Source organism: Pseudorca crassidens, chromosome 2 (assembly GCF_039906515.1).
Source record: "Pseudorca crassidens isolate mPseCra1 chromosome 2, mPseCra1.hap1, whole genome shotgun sequence".
NCBI lineage: Eukaryota > Metazoa > Chordata > Mammalia > Artiodactyla > Delphinidae > Pseudorca > Pseudorca crassidens.
Window position 1 is genome coordinate 120,174,732 of NC_090297.1, and position 23,759 is coordinate 120,198,490.

General features: G+C 45.0%; 1 protein-coding gene across 3 annotated transcripts in view; it reads right to left on the reverse strand.

Moving 5' to 3' along the window:
- Positions 1-1,060: 1,060 nt before the first annotated feature.
- The window catches only part of RXRG (retinoid X receptor gamma), a 44,390-nt gene continuing 21,691 nt past the window's right edge, over positions 1,061-23,759 (reverse strand). For all 3 annotated transcript variants that reach the window (XM_067728497.1, XM_067728498.1, XM_067728499.1), the window contains 8 exons: positions 20,321-20,465; positions 17,974-18,153; positions 11,972-12,132; positions 11,726-11,855; positions 10,294-10,426; positions 9,021-9,112; positions 7,649-7,754; positions 1,061-1,352 (listed from right to left, as the gene is read on the reverse strand). In XM_067728497.1, the coding sequence (XP_067584598.1) occupies positions 1,205-1,352; positions 7,649-7,754; positions 9,021-9,112; positions 10,294-10,426; positions 11,726-11,855; positions 11,972-12,132; positions 17,974-18,153; positions 20,321-20,465 (1,095 nt within the window). In that variant the 3' untranslated portion in view covers positions 1,061-1,204. The remainder of the gene's footprint in view (positions 1,353-7,648; positions 7,755-9,020; positions 9,113-10,293; positions 10,427-11,725; positions 11,856-11,971; positions 12,133-17,973; positions 18,154-20,320; positions 20,466-23,759) is intronic.

Sequence of the window (23,759 nt, forward strand, 5' to 3'; positions counted from 1 at the left end):
GAACCCGCGTCCCCTGCATCGGCAGGCGGACTCCCAACCACTGTGCCACCAGGGAAGCCCTCTCTCTTCCCCTTTTAACACATTATTGACCGGGGGATTTTTGCAGAAACTAATGCCTGTGGCCAGCAATTTGTTATGTAAGTGAATATTGAAACACTCCAGTCAACAACGTTTGGTTAACAAAAGACATATTAATAGGTCTCTGGTCAGTAAGTTGTTAAGAACAGGCTACATATAGTCAGATAATGATGGAAAACAAATTTGGTGCACTCTGATCTTTTTGTTATTGTTGCTAGTTAAGGATAGAAAATCCATTTCTTTACCATTACCAAAATCCATTACCACCTCCCACCAACTCCCAGGACCCGTGTCTTCCCCCATCAAGAGCACATCTTCTCTAACCTAAATACGAAAAGAATTTGAAGAAGAAGAGATACATGTGTATGTATAACTGAATCACTTTGCTGTACACCTGAAACTAACACAACATTGTTAATCAACTATGCTCCAATATAAAATAAAAATTTAAAAAAAAAGAGCATCTACTCTTGCCCTTATACTCCATTACCCCCAGTCAGGACAAGGCTGTTAGTACTCATTATTCTTAGGAGGAAAAGAGCAAAAAACAAACAAACAAACAAAAATCCAAGCTGGCTCTGAAAGACAATGTTTCTTCCCAATCTCTCCAGGGGCTACCCTGGGGCAAAGTTAGCTGTGCCCAGCTTAGACATGGGGTATCTAACTGTGGGATTTATTGGTGCAGGACCCCAGCCTCATCCCCCATTCCTAACCCCCCATACCTTTCCTCCCACATCTGAGATAACTGCCCTGCTGCACAATAATTCACCCCATGCTCCATGCAGTGCCAATATCACACATATTACTTTATTATTTGGTCATTGGCTTTCCAATGCAAGTGAAAAAATAATTTAAACTAATTATATGTACAGAGGCTTGGTTAGTTTTCCCAAGAACTTCCAGAAAGATCCCCAGCCCCTTAAATAGCAAAGAAGGGTTACCGTTAACATCTATACAAAACTCCACCTATAAGAGTCGCATGTGTAGAAAGGTTTCTTTATTATAAGCATCACGTTTGGGGAACAGGAAGGGTTGGGGGTGGGGGGCGGAGGAATGTGTGCAGGGGGGGTGGTCCACACACACCTGCCCTGACTAGTCCTGTGTAGGAGGCTGTGGCTGGTGAGGCTCAGGTGATCTGCAGTGGGGTCTCCAGCATCTCCATTAGGAAGGTGTCAATGGGTGTGTCCCCGATGAGCTTGAAGAAGAAGAGGTGCTCCAGGCACTTCAAGCCGATGGAGCGCAAGGCTGGGAGGCGCAGCAAGAGCTTGGCAAACCTGCGGAGAAGCAAGGAGACATTAAGGACTGGGGAGCCAGCATGCACGGGGCAGCTGCTGGCCTGGGGCAGCTCATTGGGTCTTCTTGACCAATCTGTGATTAGAAGAAAGAGCCTGGTTGGGGAGACTAAGGCAGTTGGAGAATCTCTAATTCTGGAGAGCTTCAGAAATAGGCTAGAGGTCTTGTTATGCTTCTTAAAGGTGGAAGTTGGATCCTGTGACCTCTTGAGAATCTCTTGAATTCTGTGATCACATCCCAGAATCGCCCTCAGCACCCCCATTCGTGGTGGGCGAGAGGAAGAGCTAGCCTGCTGATGCTGACTCACATCTCCAACCCTAACCAGCTGGTGCTCCTTACACTCTCTGTGCCTGGGGATTCCTGGGAAGATTTGCCAAAGCATTTAGAACGGCACAGCGCGGCGGATGTGCAGAATCCACAGGGGCTCTCGCCACTGGCTGAACGTGTTTGTGTACAAACCACGCACCAGGCAGTGAGATAGGTTCTGGGATCCAAGAAGAGCCCCCCACTCTCAGGACCAGCAGTTCTCAGCTCCTCGCCAGACTATGCTTTCCCTCATACCACACTTACTTTAAGCAATGTGACCTCAATGTGCCTCAGTTACCACATTTCTGTTACCCGTTTATAACCACTTTGTACATCAGCTTCGTAGTCTGTGCTTACTTTTATTTTGTTTTGTTTTTTAATTTTTTTGCCTAAGTGTGACTTTCTTTTTTAAATTTTTTGAAAATTTTTATTGAAATATAGTTGATTTACAATGTTGTGTTAGTTTCAGGTGTATAGCAAAGTGACTCCTATATATATATATATATATATATATATATATATATATATATATATATATGCTTTTTTAGATCCTTTTCCATTATAGGTTATTACAAGATATTGAATATAGTTCCCTGTGCTATATAGTGGTCCTTGTTGGTTGTATATTTTATATATAGTAGTGTGTATATTTGAATCCCAAACTTCTAATTTATCCCTCCGCCCCCTTTCACCTTTGGTAACCATAATTTCTTTTCTATGTCTGTGAGTCTATTTCTGTTTTGTAAATAAGTTCATTTATATCAATTTTTTAGATTCCACATATAATCAGTGTCATATATTTGTCTTTCTCTGTCTGATTTACTTCACTTAGTATGATAATCTCTAGCCACTATGGAGACTAGTACGCAGGTTCCTTAAAAAACTAAAAGTAGAGCTACCATACGATCCAGCAATCCCACTCCTGGGCGTATATCTGGAGGAAATTCTAATTCAAAAAGATTCATGCACCCCAGTGTTCACTGCAGCACTGTTTACAATAGCCAGGTCATGGAAGCAACCTAAATGTCCATCAGCAGACGAATGGATAAAAAACATGTGGGGAGGTTTCCCTGGTGGTGCACTGGTTGAGAGTCTACCTGCCGATGCAGGGGACATGGGTTCGTGCCCCGGTCCGGGAAGATCCCACATGCCGTGGAGCGGCTGGGCCCGTGAGCCATGGCCCCTGAGCCTGCGCGTGCAGAGCCTGTGCTCCGCAACAGGAGAGGCCACAACCATGAGAGGCCCGCGTACCACACACAAAAAAAAAAAAAGATGTGGAGGGTGTGTGTATACACACACACACACACACACACACACACACACACACACACACACTGGAATATTACTCAACCATAAACAATAATGAAATAATGCCATTTGCAGCAACATGGACGTGCTTACCTTTCAGTTAGGAAGGGAGAGAGACAGAAAATAGTAGCCTTCACCCCTGAGGGGCCCCCAGTCTGTAGAGATAATACACACACCCATGCATACACACACACTCACATATGCCTCCCACACATGTGCACACACACACCCTCACCACTCTCACACATACACACACTTGTGCACACACATTCACTCACACTCTTATACACCCTCACACACATGAGCTTGCACATATTCACACGTGTAAAAGTATACACACACATTCTCCTCCATTCTCACCTGCCCTCACACACTGGTACACCCACACACACAAATGCATGTGTACACACACACACACACACACACACACACACCCCTATAATTAAGGACCTTAGTTGTAAGGCTCACCAAAGGGAAAGAGACTAGTGTGTGAAGGAATTAGCCTCACACATACAGGGCCCTTTTCAGGCTCCTCAATCTGCCACATTTCCAACATGCTTCTGTGGTCTCTCTTCATCTCTCAAAATTCTTTTTGCCAGTGAAGCTTATTTTTAATGTTATTACTGATAATGACTGGAAATCAAATAACTCTACTCACAATTTCCAATAAAAAGTACAGGAATCGAAATCTTGTTAGTCACGGTGGCCTTAAATCAGCAACCTCCAGTTGGGCCGGATCTTCACTGGACGTCACAACATTATTTCACGAGAAGCTTTCAAATTGGAGTTTTAATACTCCTCGAAAATGCGTCTAGGTCTATATGCATGCCGAAAGGAGTTTTAAGGAAATGTGGCAATATAAGAAGAACAGAGTGGCACCACCTAAAAAGGTAAGAATTACCTCCCTACATGGAAAAATTAAAGGTCTATACCAAGGCCAACACACACCTTCAAAACATTTGATTAGAAAGCCTCTGAGTGGGACTTCCCTGGCGGTCCAGTGGTTAGGGTTGTGCGTTTTCACTGCAGGGAGCACAGGTTTGATCCCTGGTCAGGGAACTAAGATCCCACAGGCCTCTCGATGTGGCAAAAAAAAAAAAAAGGAAGCCTCTGAGTGCATCTGAATGGTATCACCGTTAGATAAGAACAAGGAGGCTGAGCTCCTGGTCAAGGCTCTGCCACGAAAGAGGTTTCTGTAATTAGGCAAAGAAAACGGCTTCTTTATAAAGTGTGAAGTTAGGCTGACATTAGCTCTGAAAATGTATTTTTTTTACTCTAAAAATGCCAAAGTTTTACAATGTGTAAAATGCTAACCATTCTAGACACAGACTATTATATATAGTATGGATAAACAACAAGGGCCTACCGTATAGCACAGGAAACTATATTCAACACCCTGTGATAAACTTTAAAAAAAAGAATATGAAAAAGAATGTATATATATAGATATATAACAATCACTGTGCTTCACAGCAGAAATGGACACATTGTAAATCAACTATACTTCAATAAAATAATTTTTTAAAAAATGTTAACCATAAGACTGCTGTCTTTGCTGTCTGTCCCAGGTTTGGGAGCTAAGATCAGGATGTAGAAATAAACACACCCCCTAATAGCCACAGCCACAGGGTCGCATTCCTCGCTCACATGTTTGGCAACAAGGGGCACTCACAGCCTTTGAAGGCATCTGCTGTGTGAGAGAAAGAAGCTTCCTGCAAACTCCGCCCCCTCCTGAGTTTTGATGTCTGCTTCTGGCTAGAGGAAGCAGAACTCGCCCCTGTGAGGTGTACTTCTGAAAAGTCTCCACGGAGTGGCAGCCCTCCACCACCAAGAAAACGGCCTTGACAGGGCTTGTGTGCCACCAGGGACCCCTTCAACCACTTTCTGCAAACCAGAGGTGACCAGCCTTCGGCACACTTGCCCACCTGGTTGAGCCAAGTGACATCCCTGATGGACCTGCTCAGCATCCGGGTGGTCACCCACTGTCCAGGCTGTACTGGATGCACCCAAGGGACATGCAGGGACCCAGTCCCTGCACTCCCTCCCTGAACGCCCAGGCCCTGCCCTGGGCCAGGCAACAAGTGTTGGCATCTCTGCCTAGTGCCTGGGGGCCGCCCAGGCCCCTGGCTGTCCCCTTCCTGGGAAAACAGGCAAGTTCCAGAGTTTTTAAAGTGTTTTTCATTAGAAACAATCTAAATGTCAACCACAGAACGATGACTAGATACATTAGGATACACCCATCCTGTGAAATATTACAGACTCATTGAAAATAAGAATTTTATACTTTTCAATATCTGATAAAATGTCTAAAATAGCTAATGGAGCAAAATAATACGCCAAACCATATGATTTCAGATCTGTAAATATACATTTCTATGTATACATACATTGATACACAAAGCTGCTAGAAAAAAATATACCTCCCAAATTTACAATCAGTTTATATTACCCTATTTATTTAAAAACATTTTCCTTATTTCCTACCAAAGCATGCTTGGCTTTTATAATAAGATAGAAAAGAGTTCTGGTTTTTTTTTTTTTTTTTTTTTTTTTTTTTTGCGGTACGCGGGCCTCTCACTGTTGCAGCCTCTCCCGTGGCGGAGCACAGGCTCCGGATGCGCAGGCTCAGCGGCCATGGCTCACAGGCTCAGCCGCTCCGCGGCATGTGGGATCTTCCCGGACCGGGGCGCGAACCCGTGTCCCCTGCATCGGCAGGCAGACTCTCAACCACTGCACCACCAGGGAAGCCCTAGGAGTTTTGTTTTTTAAAGAGGTAAACAGTACTACCTAGAGTCAAGTCCAGGAAAAGGATGAATGTGAGCCTTCCTAGTCCTAATGCCCTGCACACGATATGTGCACACAGACACAGACACATACACACACACACACACACACACACACACACACACACACACACACACGAGTAACGCTGCCTTACAGCTGGGAGATTCAGTGGATGTCATCCAGCACAGGGCTTTCAGTCAGCTCTCACTGGCCAGAAGCTGAGCTGATGCTGGCAGCCAGGCCCTGCTGGTTGGGTAGGGCTCTTTCAACCTCACCCACTTCAGATGTAGGAGAGACTGCCAGGTGCCTATCAAAATCCATTCTTCCCTTCTTCCTTGGCATCCAGCTGCACACATTCTCCAGTCTCCTTCTTGGCTAGCTGGTCCATGTGACCAAGTTTTAGCCAATGGAAGTGAGTAAAGGGAGGGGGTACCCTTTCCAGATCAATGTGTTGCCCATATAGCCTCACCTCTGCGCTCCCTCTCCTCTTTCCCTTCCACCATCAGCATACAAAACACAATGAGAGGGCTTCCCTGGTGACACAGTGGTTGAGAGTCCGCCTGCCAATGCAGGGGTTCGTGCCCCAGTCCGGGAAGATCCCACATGCCGCGGAGCGGCTGGGCCCGTGAGCCATGGCCGCTGAGCCTGCGCGTCCGGAGCCTGTGCTCCGCAACGGGAGAGGCCACAGCAGTGAGAGGCCCGCGTACCGCAAAAAAAAAAAAAAAAAAAAACACAATGAGACTCGGTGACATGGTGGAACCCCAGGAAGGAAGGAGCCTGGGTCCCCGAGCGATGGTGTGGAAGAAAGTCACCACACTAGACTGATTACCCATCCAGGACTGATTTGCGAGGAAGAAATAAACTTGTGTTCAACCATTGACATTTGGGAAGTCTGTTGTCGCAGCTTAGTCTCCATAAGACACAAGGCCTGCACATTTATTGTATCAACTGGCTGGACCCCACTCACACAGATGCATTCATGGCCTGTGATAATAAATGAGATCAGCCTCTTCCGGGCAACTGAGAGATAGTGGCTTATGACCCAGGAAAAATGGGCTAATGGAAATTAGACTCCACAGACGAATAAAAGTCATCAGTGAGAACTGGGAGCATAGGTAATTAATCCTAAACACAAACTCATGCCTTTAAAGAAGTTTTTTTCAAGTTTCATTTCCCATTTTCTGTGAGGTTTGAGGATCATATTCTCTCTTTTTAACTAGAGTTAGTGGAGGAGGAAAATTTTATTCAGCTGTACCTGGGGGAAACATTTGGGAAAAGAACTTTTTTAACCACTCAGCAATACGGGTAGATGGCCTCAGAGATCCTCTGACCGATATCTTCCTTTTCAGACAAGAAGCCCAGACCCAGGACCTTGCCAGAGGCGACAGACGGCACCCTCGGGGCCAGCGGTCACCTCTCCTGGCTACCAAAGCCCGTACCTTTTACTGCAGGGGGGCTTCCATGAGGGCAAAGCAGAAAGCAATGCAGTCACACTGAAAAGCACAAGCTCTTCGAAATCAGACAAACGTGGGTTCCCAACCTGCCCCACCGTGCACCAGCTCTGTGACTCTGGGCAAGTTTCCTTTCTGAGCCTTGGGGCCTCTTTAGAAATTGGAGCTAAGGATTCCCACCATCGTTCGTTCACTGGGGTGTTCATTCAACATTTAAAGATGAATACTAATTGTTAGGCTCTGATGCCAAAGTGGTGAACAGTGGGTGAACAAGACGGGCGAGACCTCCGGTTTCACGGAGCCAGTGTCTGAGTAGCTTTGAGACGGTTGTGAAAAAATCTAGACAGTGCCTGCTGCATGTCGCCATTCATTAATGGCAGATCAGAAGAGTTGCTGCAGTTGTTACCATTCTTCCAGGACTCCCTCACCTGCCTGGTTGTTCCGGGTACTTCTGCTTGGTGTAGGCCTCGAGGGTGGCATAAACCTTCTCTCGCAGAGTCTCCACCTCAGAGGGGTTGGACAGACCCTTGGCATCTGAAAAAGACAGTTGATTCAACCTCTCCTTACACACCTCTGCGGGACACCCTTCTACAGAGTCTGTCCCCATTCACACAGGCCACGTCCTGCAGAGTTACGAGAGACACGCTGGATGGGGGACACTGTGAAATACACAAAGCCAGCCCTTTGTGCCCTCACACCTCCTTCCTGTGCCCAATCTACCCAATAAACTCTTGGAGCAAAGGTACGCACGGCTGACTGCAAGGAGGAGAGTTTTCTTTTATCCGGGCCATTCTAGGAATACTACCTTCACACATTTATTGAGTGCTTACTGTGTGCTAAGCATGGACTGAATAAAGAGATGGGGTACAAAAACCGGACAGACCCACATCCTGTATCAAGTAACAGACCACCTAATTCAGGAGATGAAGCATGTGCATCAATTACTATGCAATTCTGAATACTCATCTTTCTTGACCCACAGCAGCATCTGAAGAAGCTGATCTCTTCCTCCTTCTTGAAATGCTTTTCCTCCCTGGGCCCCCCAGGACACTACTCTTTGGTTCTTCCCTGTCTCACTCACTGCCCCCTCTCAGGCTTCTTTGCTGGCTCGTCCTTCTCTCTGCAACCTCTAAATATCACCATGCCCCAGGGCTTAGCCCTCAGCCCTCTGCTCTGCAATGCCTCTACTTTTCTCTCGGTCTCAGAGCCTTGCATGCCAGGTCTAGGCTGATAGCTCTCAAATGTACATCTCCGGTCCTGCCTCTTCTCTGAACTCCAGACTCACATAAACAATTGCTTCCGGGAGAGCCACTCTTGGACGTTTACTATCCATCTCAGATTCTCATGTCCAAAGTCCTGATTCCTAGCCACCCACCCTTTGAACCGCCATTTCAGTAAATGAAACCTCTGTTTTTCCAAGTGTTCAAGAAAACAAAATGAAAAATTCTAAGAATTATATTTAATACCTCTCTTTCTTTCACACCCTATCAGCAAATCCCATTGGCTCTGTCTAAAAATATATGTAGAACCCGACCACTTTTTACCGCCTTCTTTGCTACTACCCTAACCCTCTGGCATCTCTCGTCCTCCCCACTTGCCCCCAAACATGCACACTCCACGTCCATTTGAGACCCTTTTCAAGATGGCTCGAGGAGCAGAGGTCATGAAGAGTTGACTCCTTGTCCTCCCCAGGATAGGTCTCCTGGCCCTCCCTTATCTGTCTCTGCTGAGCTAGAAGACTAGAGAACATCAGAGCACTGGGGGCCGACAATGGAGGAGAGCTAAGCACGACGCACTCACCTGGGTTAAAGAGCACGATGGCTCGTAGGCACCCCAGCTCCGACTTATCCATCTGCATGTCTTTCATTTTGGAGACCAGCTCAGTCAGAACTCTGTTCACAGGAAACAATGGCAGGTGATGAGAAAATCATGAATACCAAGCCAAGGGCTGATAAAATGAATGCAACCAATATTTATTGTGTACCCACCCCATTTTCCAGTAGATGCGCCAGGTACTAGGGGCACAGAGATGAATAAGATACAGTCCCTGATCTCAAAGAGCTCACAGTTTCATTAAAGAAACAGACACAGAAGCAATACGTAGCAGCAACACAAAGCCAATAACTGGCATGATCAAAGTCCCAGGGAACACCGAGGATGAGGCAGTGAACACAGAGAGGGAGCTGGAAAGGCAGCCTAGAGGATTTGGGAATTGGCAGAAATGCAACGGGCAAAGCAGGGTGAGGGCATCGCATGTCTGGAAGAACACCGCAAAGGACGGCGTTCCGTGACAGGGCAGAAATTTCTAGACACCATCAAGAGGGCTGAGTCAACTGAAGACCATGATAGTCTCCATGTGGAACATGTTGTGGGAAAAGGCAGGGAAGGAGTAGGGACATCTTAGATGGACATGCGCATGGCCCTGGAAGACCATTTATGGTGGGGTTCGGAAGGGACCACAGGGCCCTGGCATTGGACAGAGAGACTATTTTCAATCTTACTCTTCCTTTCCCAGTTCTCCGTCCTTTCACCCGCCCATTCATCTCTCATCTCTTTAAATCACCTGGCTTAATTTTCCTTTAGAACCATTTAAGGCACAGAACCCCAGACTCAGGCTGTTGCTCTTATAGCAGGATTCCCCCAGAGAGCCTGATGCAGAGACCAGCAAAAACCTCAGCTCATCTTTCCCAGATTCCTAAAGTCAGATCCTAAACCCTCATTCCCATCCAGGCCCCCTTGGATAAGCAGTTCAAACTCCCCACTCCCACCTTACTAGGTAATGTCAACAATACAGTCTCTTCCCTGGAAACCTTTAGGGATAATAGGGTCTTTCATCTGCCAGCAACTCTGTTGGCCTCTGACTGACCCCATCTCCTTGGATAACCGTTTCTTTTAATCCCTTTCTCATTCCCCAGGTTTATGTTTTCATGTGCTGAATGGTCTCTGCTTCCAGCCAGTACAGCTGATTGGGCTGTCCATCCTACATCCCAGCACTACCCACAGGTACACACACACACATGCACACATGTGTACACACACACACATACAAGCGCCGGAAGTAGAATAGAGCCACCTGTCAAAGATGGATCCAACCCCAGCACTGTGGGCACTGCTCCGGTGGACGTGTAAACCCGTGGCCAGAAGGATGCCATCCTGCACAGAAACGGAGCGGTGGGAAAAGGAGGCGATCAGCAATTCATTCCACCCTGCAAGAATAAGAAGGACGCCTTGAGGGAAACCTGACCACACCCTTGCTTCATTGATAATCACCCAAGGCATGTACTGTTATCCTTTGGAATAAAAGCAGAACCAGAAATCCAGGGAGGTCAAAAACTAGTTCCAGACGACACCACTAATTAGTGAGGGAACAAAGGGTAAGACTGGGGTCCCCTGACTCGTGGGTCTGCTCCTCCCCCACAGTCTCTCCAATGCAGCGCAGAATGGCAGCTTGAGGGCAAGGACTCTTTTTTTCCCTCCAGTCCATCAACAAATATGGATTGAACACTTAACGGTAACGGTCACTGTGTTAGCTGCCATGGTAGATAAAGCGAGTATACCCTGCAGTGTCTGCCCCCAGGACATGACAAGCTGGTTTTACTTCTTAGGCGTTGTTTAGTAGCACCCAGCACGGCATGTAGCTTTCCATCGACACTCAGGGATCGCTCATTATCTAATAGGGATGAAATAAGTGGACTGGCTCCCCAGGCTCAGCGAATCTTCATGAAATGTCCCTGCTGGCTCCATGACAAAGAGGAGATTTGGCCTGTGTCAACTGCACAGTGTCCCAGAAATGGGAGGCTAGAGAGATGATAGCATGTAGAATCTTAAAATAGGAAGGGACCCTGGAATCTTTCTAGTAAAAGCCTGAGCAAAAATCTTTGGCTTCCCCTATTTCACCTGTGAAATGGGAATATCTCTATTTTCCAATTTCATAATAGTTAATGAGGCACAGCTTCAGATTGTCTTGAATAACAATTGTTTAACTGTCTTTGAAGATTAAATGCAAATTATAAAGGCTGCATAAAATTTGCATGGAAAAAGAGCCTTTCTTGGTCACTAAAAGGATTCTAGGAAGCAGTTTAAGAGAACCAATGGACAGAAAAATCTCATTAAATAGAAAATTCTCACCTTCTTGTAAACCTGCCTTGTTTTTTTAATTATGTGTGTGTTTAAAAGTTATTTTTCTCTGATAATAAAATGCATGTAGAAACTAATAAAAATTTCATTAAGTATAAAAGAGAAAATTTAAATATTAAAAAAAAGAAAAAGAGTCTTACTCCTCCATTAACAGTGTTTCATTTGGAAATGAAAGTTTTGGGGGCGGGCCATCCAAATTTCAGAGCTTACCAATAATATAAAAAAGAACAACCTCGGATAGGGTTATCCTGTCTCAGCAAGGTGCACAGCTTGGATGGGTTACGGCTCCATCAGGTCACTTGTTTTAGGATCCCAAGGGTAATTTCAAAATGGCAACCCAAGAAGAAAGGAGCCCTGGTATCCCTTACCTGCCCGGAGCAGAATGACCTGGTCCTCCAAGGTGAGGTCAGAGAAGTGGGGAATACGCTTGGCCCATTCAACGAGAGTAAAGAGCTGCTTGTCAGCAGCATGGCATATGTTGGTGACAGGGTCATTTGTCTAAAAAAGGAACAAAGTACTCTGAACGGACAGGTTCTAGGACTCAAACATACTCCTTCCCCATCTCCAGCCCCCTCCAAGAAATAGGATATGGATGGAGATCTAAGACCACCTACCGAATTCTCCATGTTCATGTCACCGTAGGATTCTGTCTTTGGTTCAACAGCAAGTTCAGCCTCCAGAATCCTCTCCACGGGCATATCTTCATGGCCGCTACTGGCACATTCTGCCTCACTCTCAGCCCGCTCCCGGCTTCTCTGCCTTTCTTCTTGCACAGCTGGCAGGGACAAGGACGTGCAGACGTTACCATATGCCCAGGACAACTGTGGGAAGGTTAATTACATCCCTAAGCCTCATTTTCCTCCTCTGTAAAATGGGCATCATGGTGGCAATGAATCAGAGATGCTGTCATGTTAACAGATGAAACCAAGAAAGCAGAGCTGAGCTGTTTTCTTATGCCTGTGCCAAACTATGGGTTTTTTCAGTCCATAGTCTTTCCAGTTCATTATGGTGACCACTCTAAATGTGCCTTTTAAGCTTTAATAACCTCCAATTCTGCCCTTTCTTTTAATGAGCCACTGTCTCCTTGCATGCTGTCTCCCCTATCCTTCCTCCACCTGCTATCTCTAATAAACCGGGAGCATGCAGTAGTTAGGTAACGAGCACATTACTCTAAAAATTCCCTCTGTCAGATCCTGCGCATCATTCTTGGCATTCACGTCCCATTAGGTCTGCCCCTAGTGCACCGGCCTGAACACAGCATCACCTGATCTGACTTGTCAGGGAAGATCTTCAGGGAGCCATGTGGGTATTTAGTAAGTGAAAGGGTGGAATAATGTCACCTAGATGACATTTCAGAATCAGCAGCTGATTTGGGGGGTGGGAAAGGGTACACAGGCAAAGGTGGAGGCTAGAATTTTCTCAGATTCCCCAAGTTTAGGGTTTTCATCAAAGAACCCTCTGGGTCTATACATTAGAATGTCAGGCAGACCCCTTTCCCAATTCTGTGCTCTTCACTGGGAGAACAGTCTCTATGGGGTTAGTTTCCATCCTCTCGAAAGCTTCAGTTTCCATCTTCTTATTCCCAGTAGCGATAAGCAGAATTCAGTATTGGCACACATTTTCTAAATCCCAAGAATCGAGAAAATTATCCTCTAAGCAGTGGCCCAGAGGGACCTCAGTGACAGCTATTCCACGAGCAACTTCTACGTCTCATCTCCTCTCCTTTCCTCCCCTTTGTCCACTTTCCAAGGCTCCTCCTACTCTCTGAGCCACAAGGCTGCGGAATGAACTGGGACTGGATGCTGGACATCTAGTTTGTCACGCAAGTGATATTATTGATCTCTCAAAGTAGGTCAGAGAAGGGTCTGACAGCACAAATCTGGCTGATACATCACTGTCTCTAATAGAGACACACCAAGAAACCTCAAGATGAGAATGATATTCAGGGGTTGAGAGGGAGGGAGGGTAGGAAGGAAGGAGTAAAGGAAGAAAGGAAAGAGAGATTAAAGCAGGAGAGTAAGAAAAAGAAGAAATGGACGAGAAAAAGAGCAGAGAGGACAAAATACGAGAAGAGCAAAAATCATGTACCTTGGAGTCAAAGAAATCTTTTTCAAAATGGGCCCGACCGCTTCCTAGATAGGAACGTCGGACATGGTACTCAGCTTACAAAGCCTCAGTTTCCTTATATGTACAGTGGGGATTATAGTACTTACCTGAGATTGTTTGATGAAGATTAAACGAAACAATTATTTTAAAGTTTTTTGAAAAGTAGCATTTCCCCTCCCCTTGGCCTCTCTTGACACTCTCGGGCTCTGCTCTGGTCCTCTCTCTATCCCTGCTGTTGGCCTCTTCCTCCCTCTCCCTGTTTCTCTTTTCCCCTCATCCTTTCTTTCTGTCCATTTGGTTAGCCTTCATTCACTGACAACATACAGAAACTCTCATATGTGTTTTTATCATCAGTTGGATTTGCTGGTTAAAGTTGAATGCTTCTTGTATTAATTTTTTTAAAAGGTAGGTTAATGGGCATCTATTTGTCTTGATTTGAAAAGATGGGGGAAAGCAAACCAAATTCCTCTTGTGGCCCTCAATTGATTTCTTCTACAGATTTGTAGAGGAAAATAACCTTCACGCTCCAAAGAAAATAATCTTGGCTTCAGGGAATTAGATTCTAATTCCAATTTTGCAATTCACTGAGTGATCCTTTGCTATTCAGTTCTCCTTTTTGTGACATAAATCTTACTGTCGTCAATGAGGAGTCATGTATCTGTTGTTGAAGCAAATCTTCTATGGCGCATTTTGAGCTACAGCTACTCAGTACATCAGGGTACATTGAGGGGCCAGTGGGACCTAAAACAGGATTTTCCATTAGTCCAACATACATTTATTGTGATGTATTAAAATAGCCAAAATGTATGGAGCCCTTTCTCTGTGTCAGAATTATGCCCAACACTTTTCATAATTAACGCCCACAAGAACCCTCTGAAATGCTATGAACCACAGAGAAGTTAGGTAACCTTCCTGAGGTCACAGAGCTAGGAAGTGGTGAAGCCAGCATGTAGACCCAGGCTGGCTGCCTCCTGAGCTTACCCCTGACTCCAAGGCTCTGGGCTGGTTGGATTAATAGACCCACAGGAATGTCAAGTGCCGACCACAAATTGCCTCAAAAATAATCCATTCTCTTACTACCCAAACCACATTATATGATCCAAAATTATGGAAATAGACTTCCCCAGAACCCCTGAGGATCGTTTGGTGGCCTGGAAGTCAGAGGGTCCCAGTGCTACACCCACTCTGCCATTAGCTTGCCATGTAAGCTTAGGCAAGACCCCTAGCCTCTCAGAACCTCTGCTTCTTCTTTCAGGAAATGACTGTGTTACATCAGACACTCCAGCTTTATGTCCACTCCAGCTTCACCATTATGTACCCTGGTTTTAGGCAGGTGAATTCTGAGCCCACCCCAATTTCATCTCTCTCTGTCTGTCCAACTCTCTAGGAATGTAAATTCCATAGTATCACAGGAATTTATTAGTTCCAGGATTTTATTGTCTGTTTATTGTCTGTTCCAGGATTTTATTAGTCTTGTCCTCAAGAAAGTGCCTGAACTGAGCCCCAAATTCTGTAAATGAAGGCCAGAAATGATAGTGGCGAAGGAAAGGCTGTCCAGTAACTTTTTAAAAGTAACCCTCGATATAGTGAGATGAGGAACTGATTCGTTTTTTGCCTTCTCTTTGTCAGGGCGAATAGTATCAATTCCTTTAGCAATTTCTCAGAGAGCCCCTTTCCCCTTCCTAATCTTTATTCCTCAGCTTTTCATCATTCCTGTTGCTCCACATTATTTGTTTTTTTTAATGCAGGAACCAAAACTGGACCCTACTTGCTATGAAAGAATCATAAATAATACTAGTTTTAAAAGAAGCACTGCCCATGCTCTTACAATCCACATGTCCCTGTTTGACTTAAAATAAAGAACCACGCTTCCCATCATTTGCTCTGTGAACCACTCTGACCCTAATTGAGCCAGAAATATTCAGGTTGAGTGGGTTTTTTTGTTTTGTTTTGTTTTGGGTTTTTTTGCGGTACGCGGCCTCTCACTCTTGTGGCCTCTCTCGTTGCGGAGTGCACGCTCCGGACGCACAGGCTCAGTGGCCGTGGCTCACGGGCGCAGCCGCTGCGCGGCATGTAGGATCTTCCCGGACTGGAGCATGAACTCGTGTCCCCTGCATCGGCAGGCGGACTCTCAACCACTGCGCCACCAGGGAAGCCCTCAGGTTGAGTTTTGAGAATCAGAATTAGACTGTGAGGCAGGAGAATCGAGTACAAGTGATTTGCAATCTGCAGCAATCATGCTCTATGCTGATGAGAGACACACTTTGGGGGCATTAATTTTATGTTTTGACTATCAGAGTGGTGGAAGCTACAAAGAGTATCAATTCTATCCCAGTGAAGAGGAGACAGTCTCCACCAGCTGATTTTTCACATCACATGCTCCAGTCTAGAAAATTGTTGACCCCTCTACAGCAAGTATGACACAAGCATGAAGTAGTCACTCAAGTCATACTTGATGAATGAATGACTGAGTGAATGAATCCTTTTTAGAAGCTCGTGCATTACTAAAACTTATGATTCCGATATTTAGTTTAAATCACTCATCCATTCTCTCAACAGTTTTTTCTTAAATGTCTACTATGTGCTAGTCACTGGTGATATAGCCTTGGGGGGACAAAAGGCAGGAAAAATATCCCTGCGTTCTTGGAGACAGACAGCAGACAAAAGTTTAAAGTACGTTAGATAGCGGTAAGTGCTGTGGGAAAGAGACTGGGAAGTATGAGGGTGTTTGGGGCAATCTGAGACAGTGTAGTCAGGCAAAGCTTTATCAAGAAGTTGACAATCAGGTAAAGGTACGAAGGAGGAGAAGTGAGTCATGCAGGTACCTGGGAAGAGGGCAGTCCAAGCAGACAGAACAGTAAGTGCAAAGGCCCTAAAGTGAGAGCACCCCTGATGGCCCAGCAAAGACAGTAGGAAGGCTGGAGCAGAGAGACATGGGGCAGCCAGACTATGTATGACCTTGAAGTCATGACCAGAATTTTGCCTTTCTTTTCTGAGTAAGAAGGGAAGGCATCAGAGGGTTTTGGTGAAGGAAAGGCTTCACCTGACCCACTTGTTCAAAGCCTTACTCAGGTTGCTTTGATAAGGAGAGACCGAAGGAAGATAAAGACGGAAGCAGAGAAACTTCTCAGGAGGCTATTTGTATTATTACTAAAAAGAGTGGTGGCTTGGTGATAACAGTAAAAATAGTGAGACATGGAAAGATTCTGAACATCTTTTGAGAAAGAGAGAAGATTTCCTCACCCATTGAATGTGGTGTATGAAAGAAAAAGAGGTGTCCAATGGCTTTTGGTCTGAGCAACTGAAAAATGGCTATTTCCTAAAATGGGGAGGACCGTGTGATGAACAGGTTAGGAGGACAGATTTGGGGGTCTGTCAATTTGAGATTCTGATCTGGGAGTAAGCGGTCCTAGTCTCTGTTCATCACCTACCTTGGGGACCTTGGAAAACTCACTCCATCAGTCCAAGCCTGTTTCCTTGGCTGTACAATGGTTAGGGTTATTAAGTTATTCTCAAGGGCCACCTCCATCTCAAACATGCTAGGAATATCATTTTTTTTTCCTTCTTGGCAGCATTCTCTCTTAGAAGGGGCTCAAACTTTTTCTTCATTGGTCCTTTCAGTCAGCCTCCCCCCTCCTCACAGAAAAGAAGTTCTTCAAGAATAAGAAGCCACCTGGGAGTGGCTAAACGCCTTGTTCCCATTTCCTAGAGAGAGAGGCAGGACCTCCTTTCTCTGAAATCTATTAAGATTCACCATTTACACCCTGTACTTGCTTGAGTTCACCAGCTAATTAACTGCCCAATTCAGGTTATTTGTATTACTTAACAGAAAGACTTTTTGATCTGTACATAAACACAAAGCACTTTCAGATTTTTTTTTTTCTACAGCAACCCAGCTCACCCACACCGTAAGTTTGAAAGATGTAACATTTAAAAACGCATGATGACGATCTCTCTGAATGAGAAGGCAAAGTCTGATTATTGGTAATGCCAATAATCCCCAACGACTTTGGAATACACCAATCTCAGAGGATTTGTAGCAGACCAAGGTTATAAAAGCCCAGAGAGATTAATCAAGCCAGCAAGCTTCCCCAGAGTGAGGATTAGAGGGGAGAAGTCAGCTCTGCCCAGAAGGTCAGACTGATGTCCCATTACAGGGCAGCATACAGCGACCCCGAGACCTCAGTTCTGATGCTGTCTGGCTATTGGAAGAGCAAGGGAGAGGGTCCAGTTTGGACCATCATCTGAGGTCCAGGAGAGGATAGGTGAACATGGAGGAGGAAGATGCTCTTGCTATCTTTGCTCGGGGGTACACACTTACCAGGGCAGGAAGCATTCAACTGAAATACCCGAGAAATCATGGTACCCAAAGTCATTCCCCGCTCCGCTTCAAACTTCTTCCACATAGTCCAGCCTAGCAGGACCCTTTCCTATGTCCTGCACTTGTTTCCATCATTTATATGCAAACTGCTCTCCCCCGAGTGGAGGGAGGGGTAGTGGGGAACCTCACCTTCCCTCTTCATGCCCATGACAAGGCACTTCTGATAGCGACAGTACTGGCAGCGGTTGCGCTGACGCTTGTCAATGAGGCAGTCTTTATTATCCCGACACGTGTAGATGAGGTCTTTCCTTATGGTTCTCTTGAAGAACCCTTTGCAGCCTTCACAACTGTACACACCGTAGTGCTTTCCTGGTCACAAGAAAAGGACATTCCATAAGTTATTCTTGTGTTTATTTGGGTCTTTCATGCAAAAGAACCCCTTGGCTCTCGCCTAGGAAACTGGCGCATCACCTAGGCAATGGGACAGAAAGCAAAGCAGGGAATGCAGGCTTGATGACAGGAGCCAAACCAAGGCAGAGTAAATATGCCCTTCCTTGTGTCTACCCTCTGGAAGCGACTCTCTGGAGTCACCAATTCCAGAGAGCATTATTAGAAAAGTCCTGACCTAAGATCTTGCTTACATTTATTGAATAGGGCAACTCTTATGTTTAGTTAAGCAAAATGTTCTGCCTTCATTTAAGACATCAGTATACATAAGAAATAAAAATATTTATGCTTGTTACGTGTTATCTAGCAGGAAAAGAACCTCAGCTTCACACATATTTCCCCATAATTGAAGCCCAAGGACTTAGGAATCTCACTTAAAAGTATTATCCTCTATCATAAACTATGAACAAGAACCTGAGTTATAAATTTTTTATATACTACTACCTATTGGAGGAATAAACTGGCTATGATCTTTATGGCATAATATGACATATAATCTTGAGATGTGACATAAAGATCTGATGGAAGGTAGTTTTGCTTGATCCAGAATAATCTGTTACATGTTTCATTGCCCTTATTACCTGTTCCATGCATCCAGTTTTCCAGGACTCCAGCCAGAGATGGCTAATTTGGTCAGGAGAGCCACCATACCCATGCCCACATAGGCATCAAGAATCAATCACCATACTCTTTCTAAGTAGAAATCTTCCCAATACTACACACCACGCAGCTATGCTCAATGGACTGGAATTGTGGGACTTGAAAAATATAATGAAATAGATCATTCAAAACATATTTATGTCTGATTCTTGAGTATGACATGTGATGCTGTTTAGTTATAGACCTGACATGACGTTCTAATTTGGTTGTATTTAGGCTGATATCGAAGTGAACTTGAAGTCCCTGAGAACTAGCCAGTGTAAATAACTGCATCCCAGGAGCTTACATTTCAGAGGAAGCCACTCTAAGATGCAATGGTGGCTAGAGATAGCCTGCTTGATGAAGTTTAGTCTGTGCCTAATCAGTTGACTACACTAATTTCCTGAACTCATAATAAATACAGGATTTATCTTGGGCTCAAAGAACCTAATGCTCTCAGCTCTGAAGTATTTGTCTTTAAGAAACATGGGACCAATTTGTCATTCCCGTGGTTCTTCCATATACGAAAGAACTGCCCAACTTTCAATTAAATCATAGCAGAAAAAACTCTCTATCAGCGTGGCTGGAATTAAGTTGCTATGGCAATGGTCAAGTCTGCATGATTTGGAAACAACTTTTTGAGAACAAGCAAACATCATCTGTGTAGCTAAGTTCCAGGCACCTGGAACTTTCAGTGGAGTCACATTTTGCAGGGACTTTGGTGACCATAAAAAGATGAGAAAATATTGTCAGCCGTCATAGACAACTATAGAAAAGAATCTTCCTCATTCATCAAATCAGAGATTCAAAATTCATCAAAATTGTTGAGATGGGGAGTGGGGAGGCAGGAATGATGGAGAGGTAGGGAAACAAGTCAGGAAAGAAATAATTTGGGCAAAAATGGAAAAGGATCAAAGAAGATAAAATCAGTGAAAACACACTTATTTCCACCTATGGAAACATGTTAAAAATCTAGAATGTTGTAGAAGGAAATTCGCTAAAATATCAAAGGGTTTATTTTGTTAGGAACACTATAGATAGCTCTTTGTTTTCACTGGTACTTTTCTAGTTCTCCCACATTTCCTGTGTTGGGATATTATTTTTAGAATTATAAAAAAATATTTTTTTAAAAATTAAAGAGACTCTAGCTTGAGATACTTGCTCATTACAACAGCTTCTCTATCCCAGATACACACGCAACACAGTAACTCCAGGGAAGGGCTTTTGAAATGTTTTCTATAAATCTAATCTCACCACATGAAATTATGCTTTAAATTCATTAAGGCTGTGGTGACAGAAATTTACAGCTGGGGCCCCAAGCTGGACCATCCTCAAAGACCCTTTTTCTCTCGTTGGGTACAAAGGAGCCAAGTGGGCAATGGAAGAGGTGTCTTCTCTGGTATCCCCATTGCATGGGGCACTTGGGAGGAGTGTCTGCTTCTGTACATACCTGAGGATCTGTCCCCACAGATGGCACAGATGTGTTTAACCAGAGATCCAGGGCTAGTGGATGGGTAGTTCATGTTTCCAATGCCAGGAAGCCCTGGTAAGGGTTTGATGTCCTCTGAAATGCTGACACTGTTGACCACATTTAGCTGCGAGAGAAAAAAATACAATAAAACACAGAGCCAGGGTAAACCCAATCCCTGAGGCAGAAAGCAATAAGGCCATCCTTGAGGGAAAAAAAGTGGGTTCTATTTCGAGAAGTAGTTTCCAAGTACAGAGTATCTAAAATTGCCTATGAGGGATGTGAATTTAAGGGAGAAAAAGAGTAGCATAGAGGAACGAAGTCATTTCTAAATGCCAAAACCTAAACCGAAAATCACAACACATCTGCATCAGAGCTCTCAGCTTTTACTCATTTTACTCATGTTTTATTTGAGCTAGAATTCCACGCTGAACAGCACACTTAGGACAAGTCCTCTGTGTATTTTTTAATTTTTTATTAACTACATCCTGCCTATTCAGCAGTATTCCAAGGGGAGCTATGGCCCTCAGGCAAAAGACTTAGACTAGGAGAGAACCAAGGAAAATATGCAAATCCATCCGTTTAGTGAACCAACAGTCATTCACAAGCACTCACCATGTCAGGCACTGTGCCAGGATCTGGGATACAAAGGTAAATAAAATGCACACTCTTAAGACGTTCACAGTAACGTGGAAGAGACGATACGTGTAGTGGTCATCTCAACAAGCCTACCGAGGATGGTAAGCCAAATGCCCAAATCATTGCAATAGCACCAAAAATTAGGTTAAAAGTCCCGGATCATGTTCTTGAACTTGTCTCTAAGGAACAAATATCTTTCCATGAAAATATAAAATCTTTAGAGCCAGAGACCATCTGCCTTGTCTTCCGGGTGCCTGACGTGAACCCAGCATGTGGTAGGGAGTTGATAGAACTGAATGGCTGAATAAATGAACATGTGTGTATCCCTTTCTTCACCCCTTATCACAAGTTAACATTAACTCCTCACCGCCACCCCTTCCTTGTCTCCTGGTGCTCTTAGGGACATGACTGAGAAGCTGCCTCTACGTGTCTTGTATTCCTCAAAGAAAAGTTAAATGAATACAAGCCAGTTATCCAATCAGCAGTGTTTCTGTACCCATGGGTACAGGTCAATGTTCTAGGCACTGTGAAGGGAGATATGAAACGGAGGTCTGTGTGTCATTCCTCAAAAATGATGAAAATCTCACTGAGGAGTCGGAACGTGCCCCCAAACAAAGAACACTTCCAAGTAAGTTCAAACAAAAGTGGTGCTGAGTAAGTGGGAGTTAAGTGCCCGGTAGAGGCACCTGGTGAATATCTGGGGGTTTAAGGGAAGGTCCACTGGCTTCTGCATGGGCTATGTGACTTTTGCCTAACTGAAGTGACTGTAATTCCCAAACTGAACCAAGGGTAGGATTTTCTTCTCTATTCAAGGCCTTTGGGACAGAAGGAATGATCAATAAAAGCTAAAATACAACAGAGCCTGAGTTAGGTTCCTTCTAAATTTACTAGCTTTTCAATTCACTAAGCAAATATTTATTGAGCATAGGAGGTGGGCAAAGGCTCTGGGTTAAATGCTGCAAGGGATGCGAAAAAGAAAAGACAGCTTTCAAGGCCTTGCTTTGAAATCAAAGTCACCAGGAATTTTTAAAAATTCATTCATAGGAGGCATGAAAACACGTCCATGGTGAGAGAATTCTCCCTCCTCTTCCTCTTTCTCCTCCCCCCTCCCCCTGCTCCCTCCTTTTTATACAAGGCTAAGGCAAGACTTCTAAGTCTTATATTCAGTATTTTGTTTTGTTTTGGTGTAATACAGTGGTACTCAACCCCAGATGTACACCTGGGAGCTTTGGAAAAAATTAATTCCAGAGCCCCACATGCAAAAGTGGCCTGAGGGCCAGTATGGGCTAGGAATTCTGAGTGCCTCAAGGAAATAGTTATTAGCACTTAGTTCCACCCCATGAAAGAGATGACCCCCCAAAAAAGAGCCCTCTAGCTAACCATGACTTTGTCTGCAAATCCTCAGATGGATAAGAAAGGTCATGGGAATAAGGAGGAGGACACCGTCACCTCGGGCTCAGGAGGCCCTCACCCACCTTCCTCTCCCACTCCCATCTCCAACAGGACCAGATCCACCACCTCCAGCCCACAGCAATCACAGAACAGTAATTATTGTTCTTGCTACTGTAGGTGCTACCGTCCAAGGAAAGTTTGCTCAGCGCTAATTAGCTATTTTAATCCTTACGACAACCCTATGAGGTTTTCCTATTTTTCAGATGAGGAAATTCAGCTGTAAAGTGGTTTATTCTTAAGTTCATTCAGAAATCCTGGGATACAAAAAGGAAGAAGACACAGGCACTAACTCAAGAAACTGACCATTCCTGAGATTAAAAGCTGGTTGGGATAATTTAAGAAAGCAAGTGAGATTAGGGAAGATGTCCTGAAGGAAGGAGCATTTGAGCTGGGACTTGACAGCTTTAAAAAACGGGGAGCACAGGGAGATCAGCATGGTGCTTTGTGACCACCTAGCGGGGTGGGATGGGGAGGGAGGGAGGGAGAGGCAAGAGGGAGGGGATATGGGGATATATGTATACGTATAGCTGATTCACTTTGTTATAAAGCAGAAACTAACACACCATTGTAAAGCAATTATACTCCAATAAAGATGTTAAAAAAGTTAAAAAACGGGTAGGATTTGGATGGGCCAGTGATGGACAAAAAGTTTTGACCAACAAAGGCCTGAAGGGAAGCCCAGGTATTTGTGTCCGGTGGATGGATGGGAGACAAGGCTGGAAGGTGGGCTGTACTTGATTGCCTGGCTAAGGAGAGTGGATCTAATCTGAGAGGCAATGAGGAGCCATGAGGTTTACAGCAGAGAAAAAAGGTCCTCAAAGTATGAGGCAGCAGCATGGGGAAAGACTGAAGGAGAGAGACACCAAGCCTATTGCCCCTGCCCAGGTACCATGTTAGGTGCCTTCCCAGATCTAACAGGTGGGAGCTGGAACCCCGGGCTCTTGGATCTCAGGTCATCATTCCTCCTTCCCCACATTGTCTGTCTTGTGTGGCAGGAGCTTCCCAGACCGCCCCTGCCCTGACTGCTTCCTGCCCCACCTCATTGGCAATGAGCACCCAGAGGAACCAACTTGCTTCTGGCCACTCTCTCCTGGAAGCCTCTCTCCGACACCCCCTCTCTTCCTGAGTTGGGCTGGCATTAGGAGGCAGTGGCTGGGACAGGTGGGTTGATGCCCTCATCTCCATCAGCCTCTTTGCTGGCTTGGGGTTTGCGTGGGATCTGAGCAATGGTAGATGAGATCGAAGGTGGCCCCCGGAGCTCAAACCCATTAGCTGCATGGTCCCCAGTGCTGCGGCCCCAGCTGTCTTGTTCCATTAGAAGCAGCTCTGC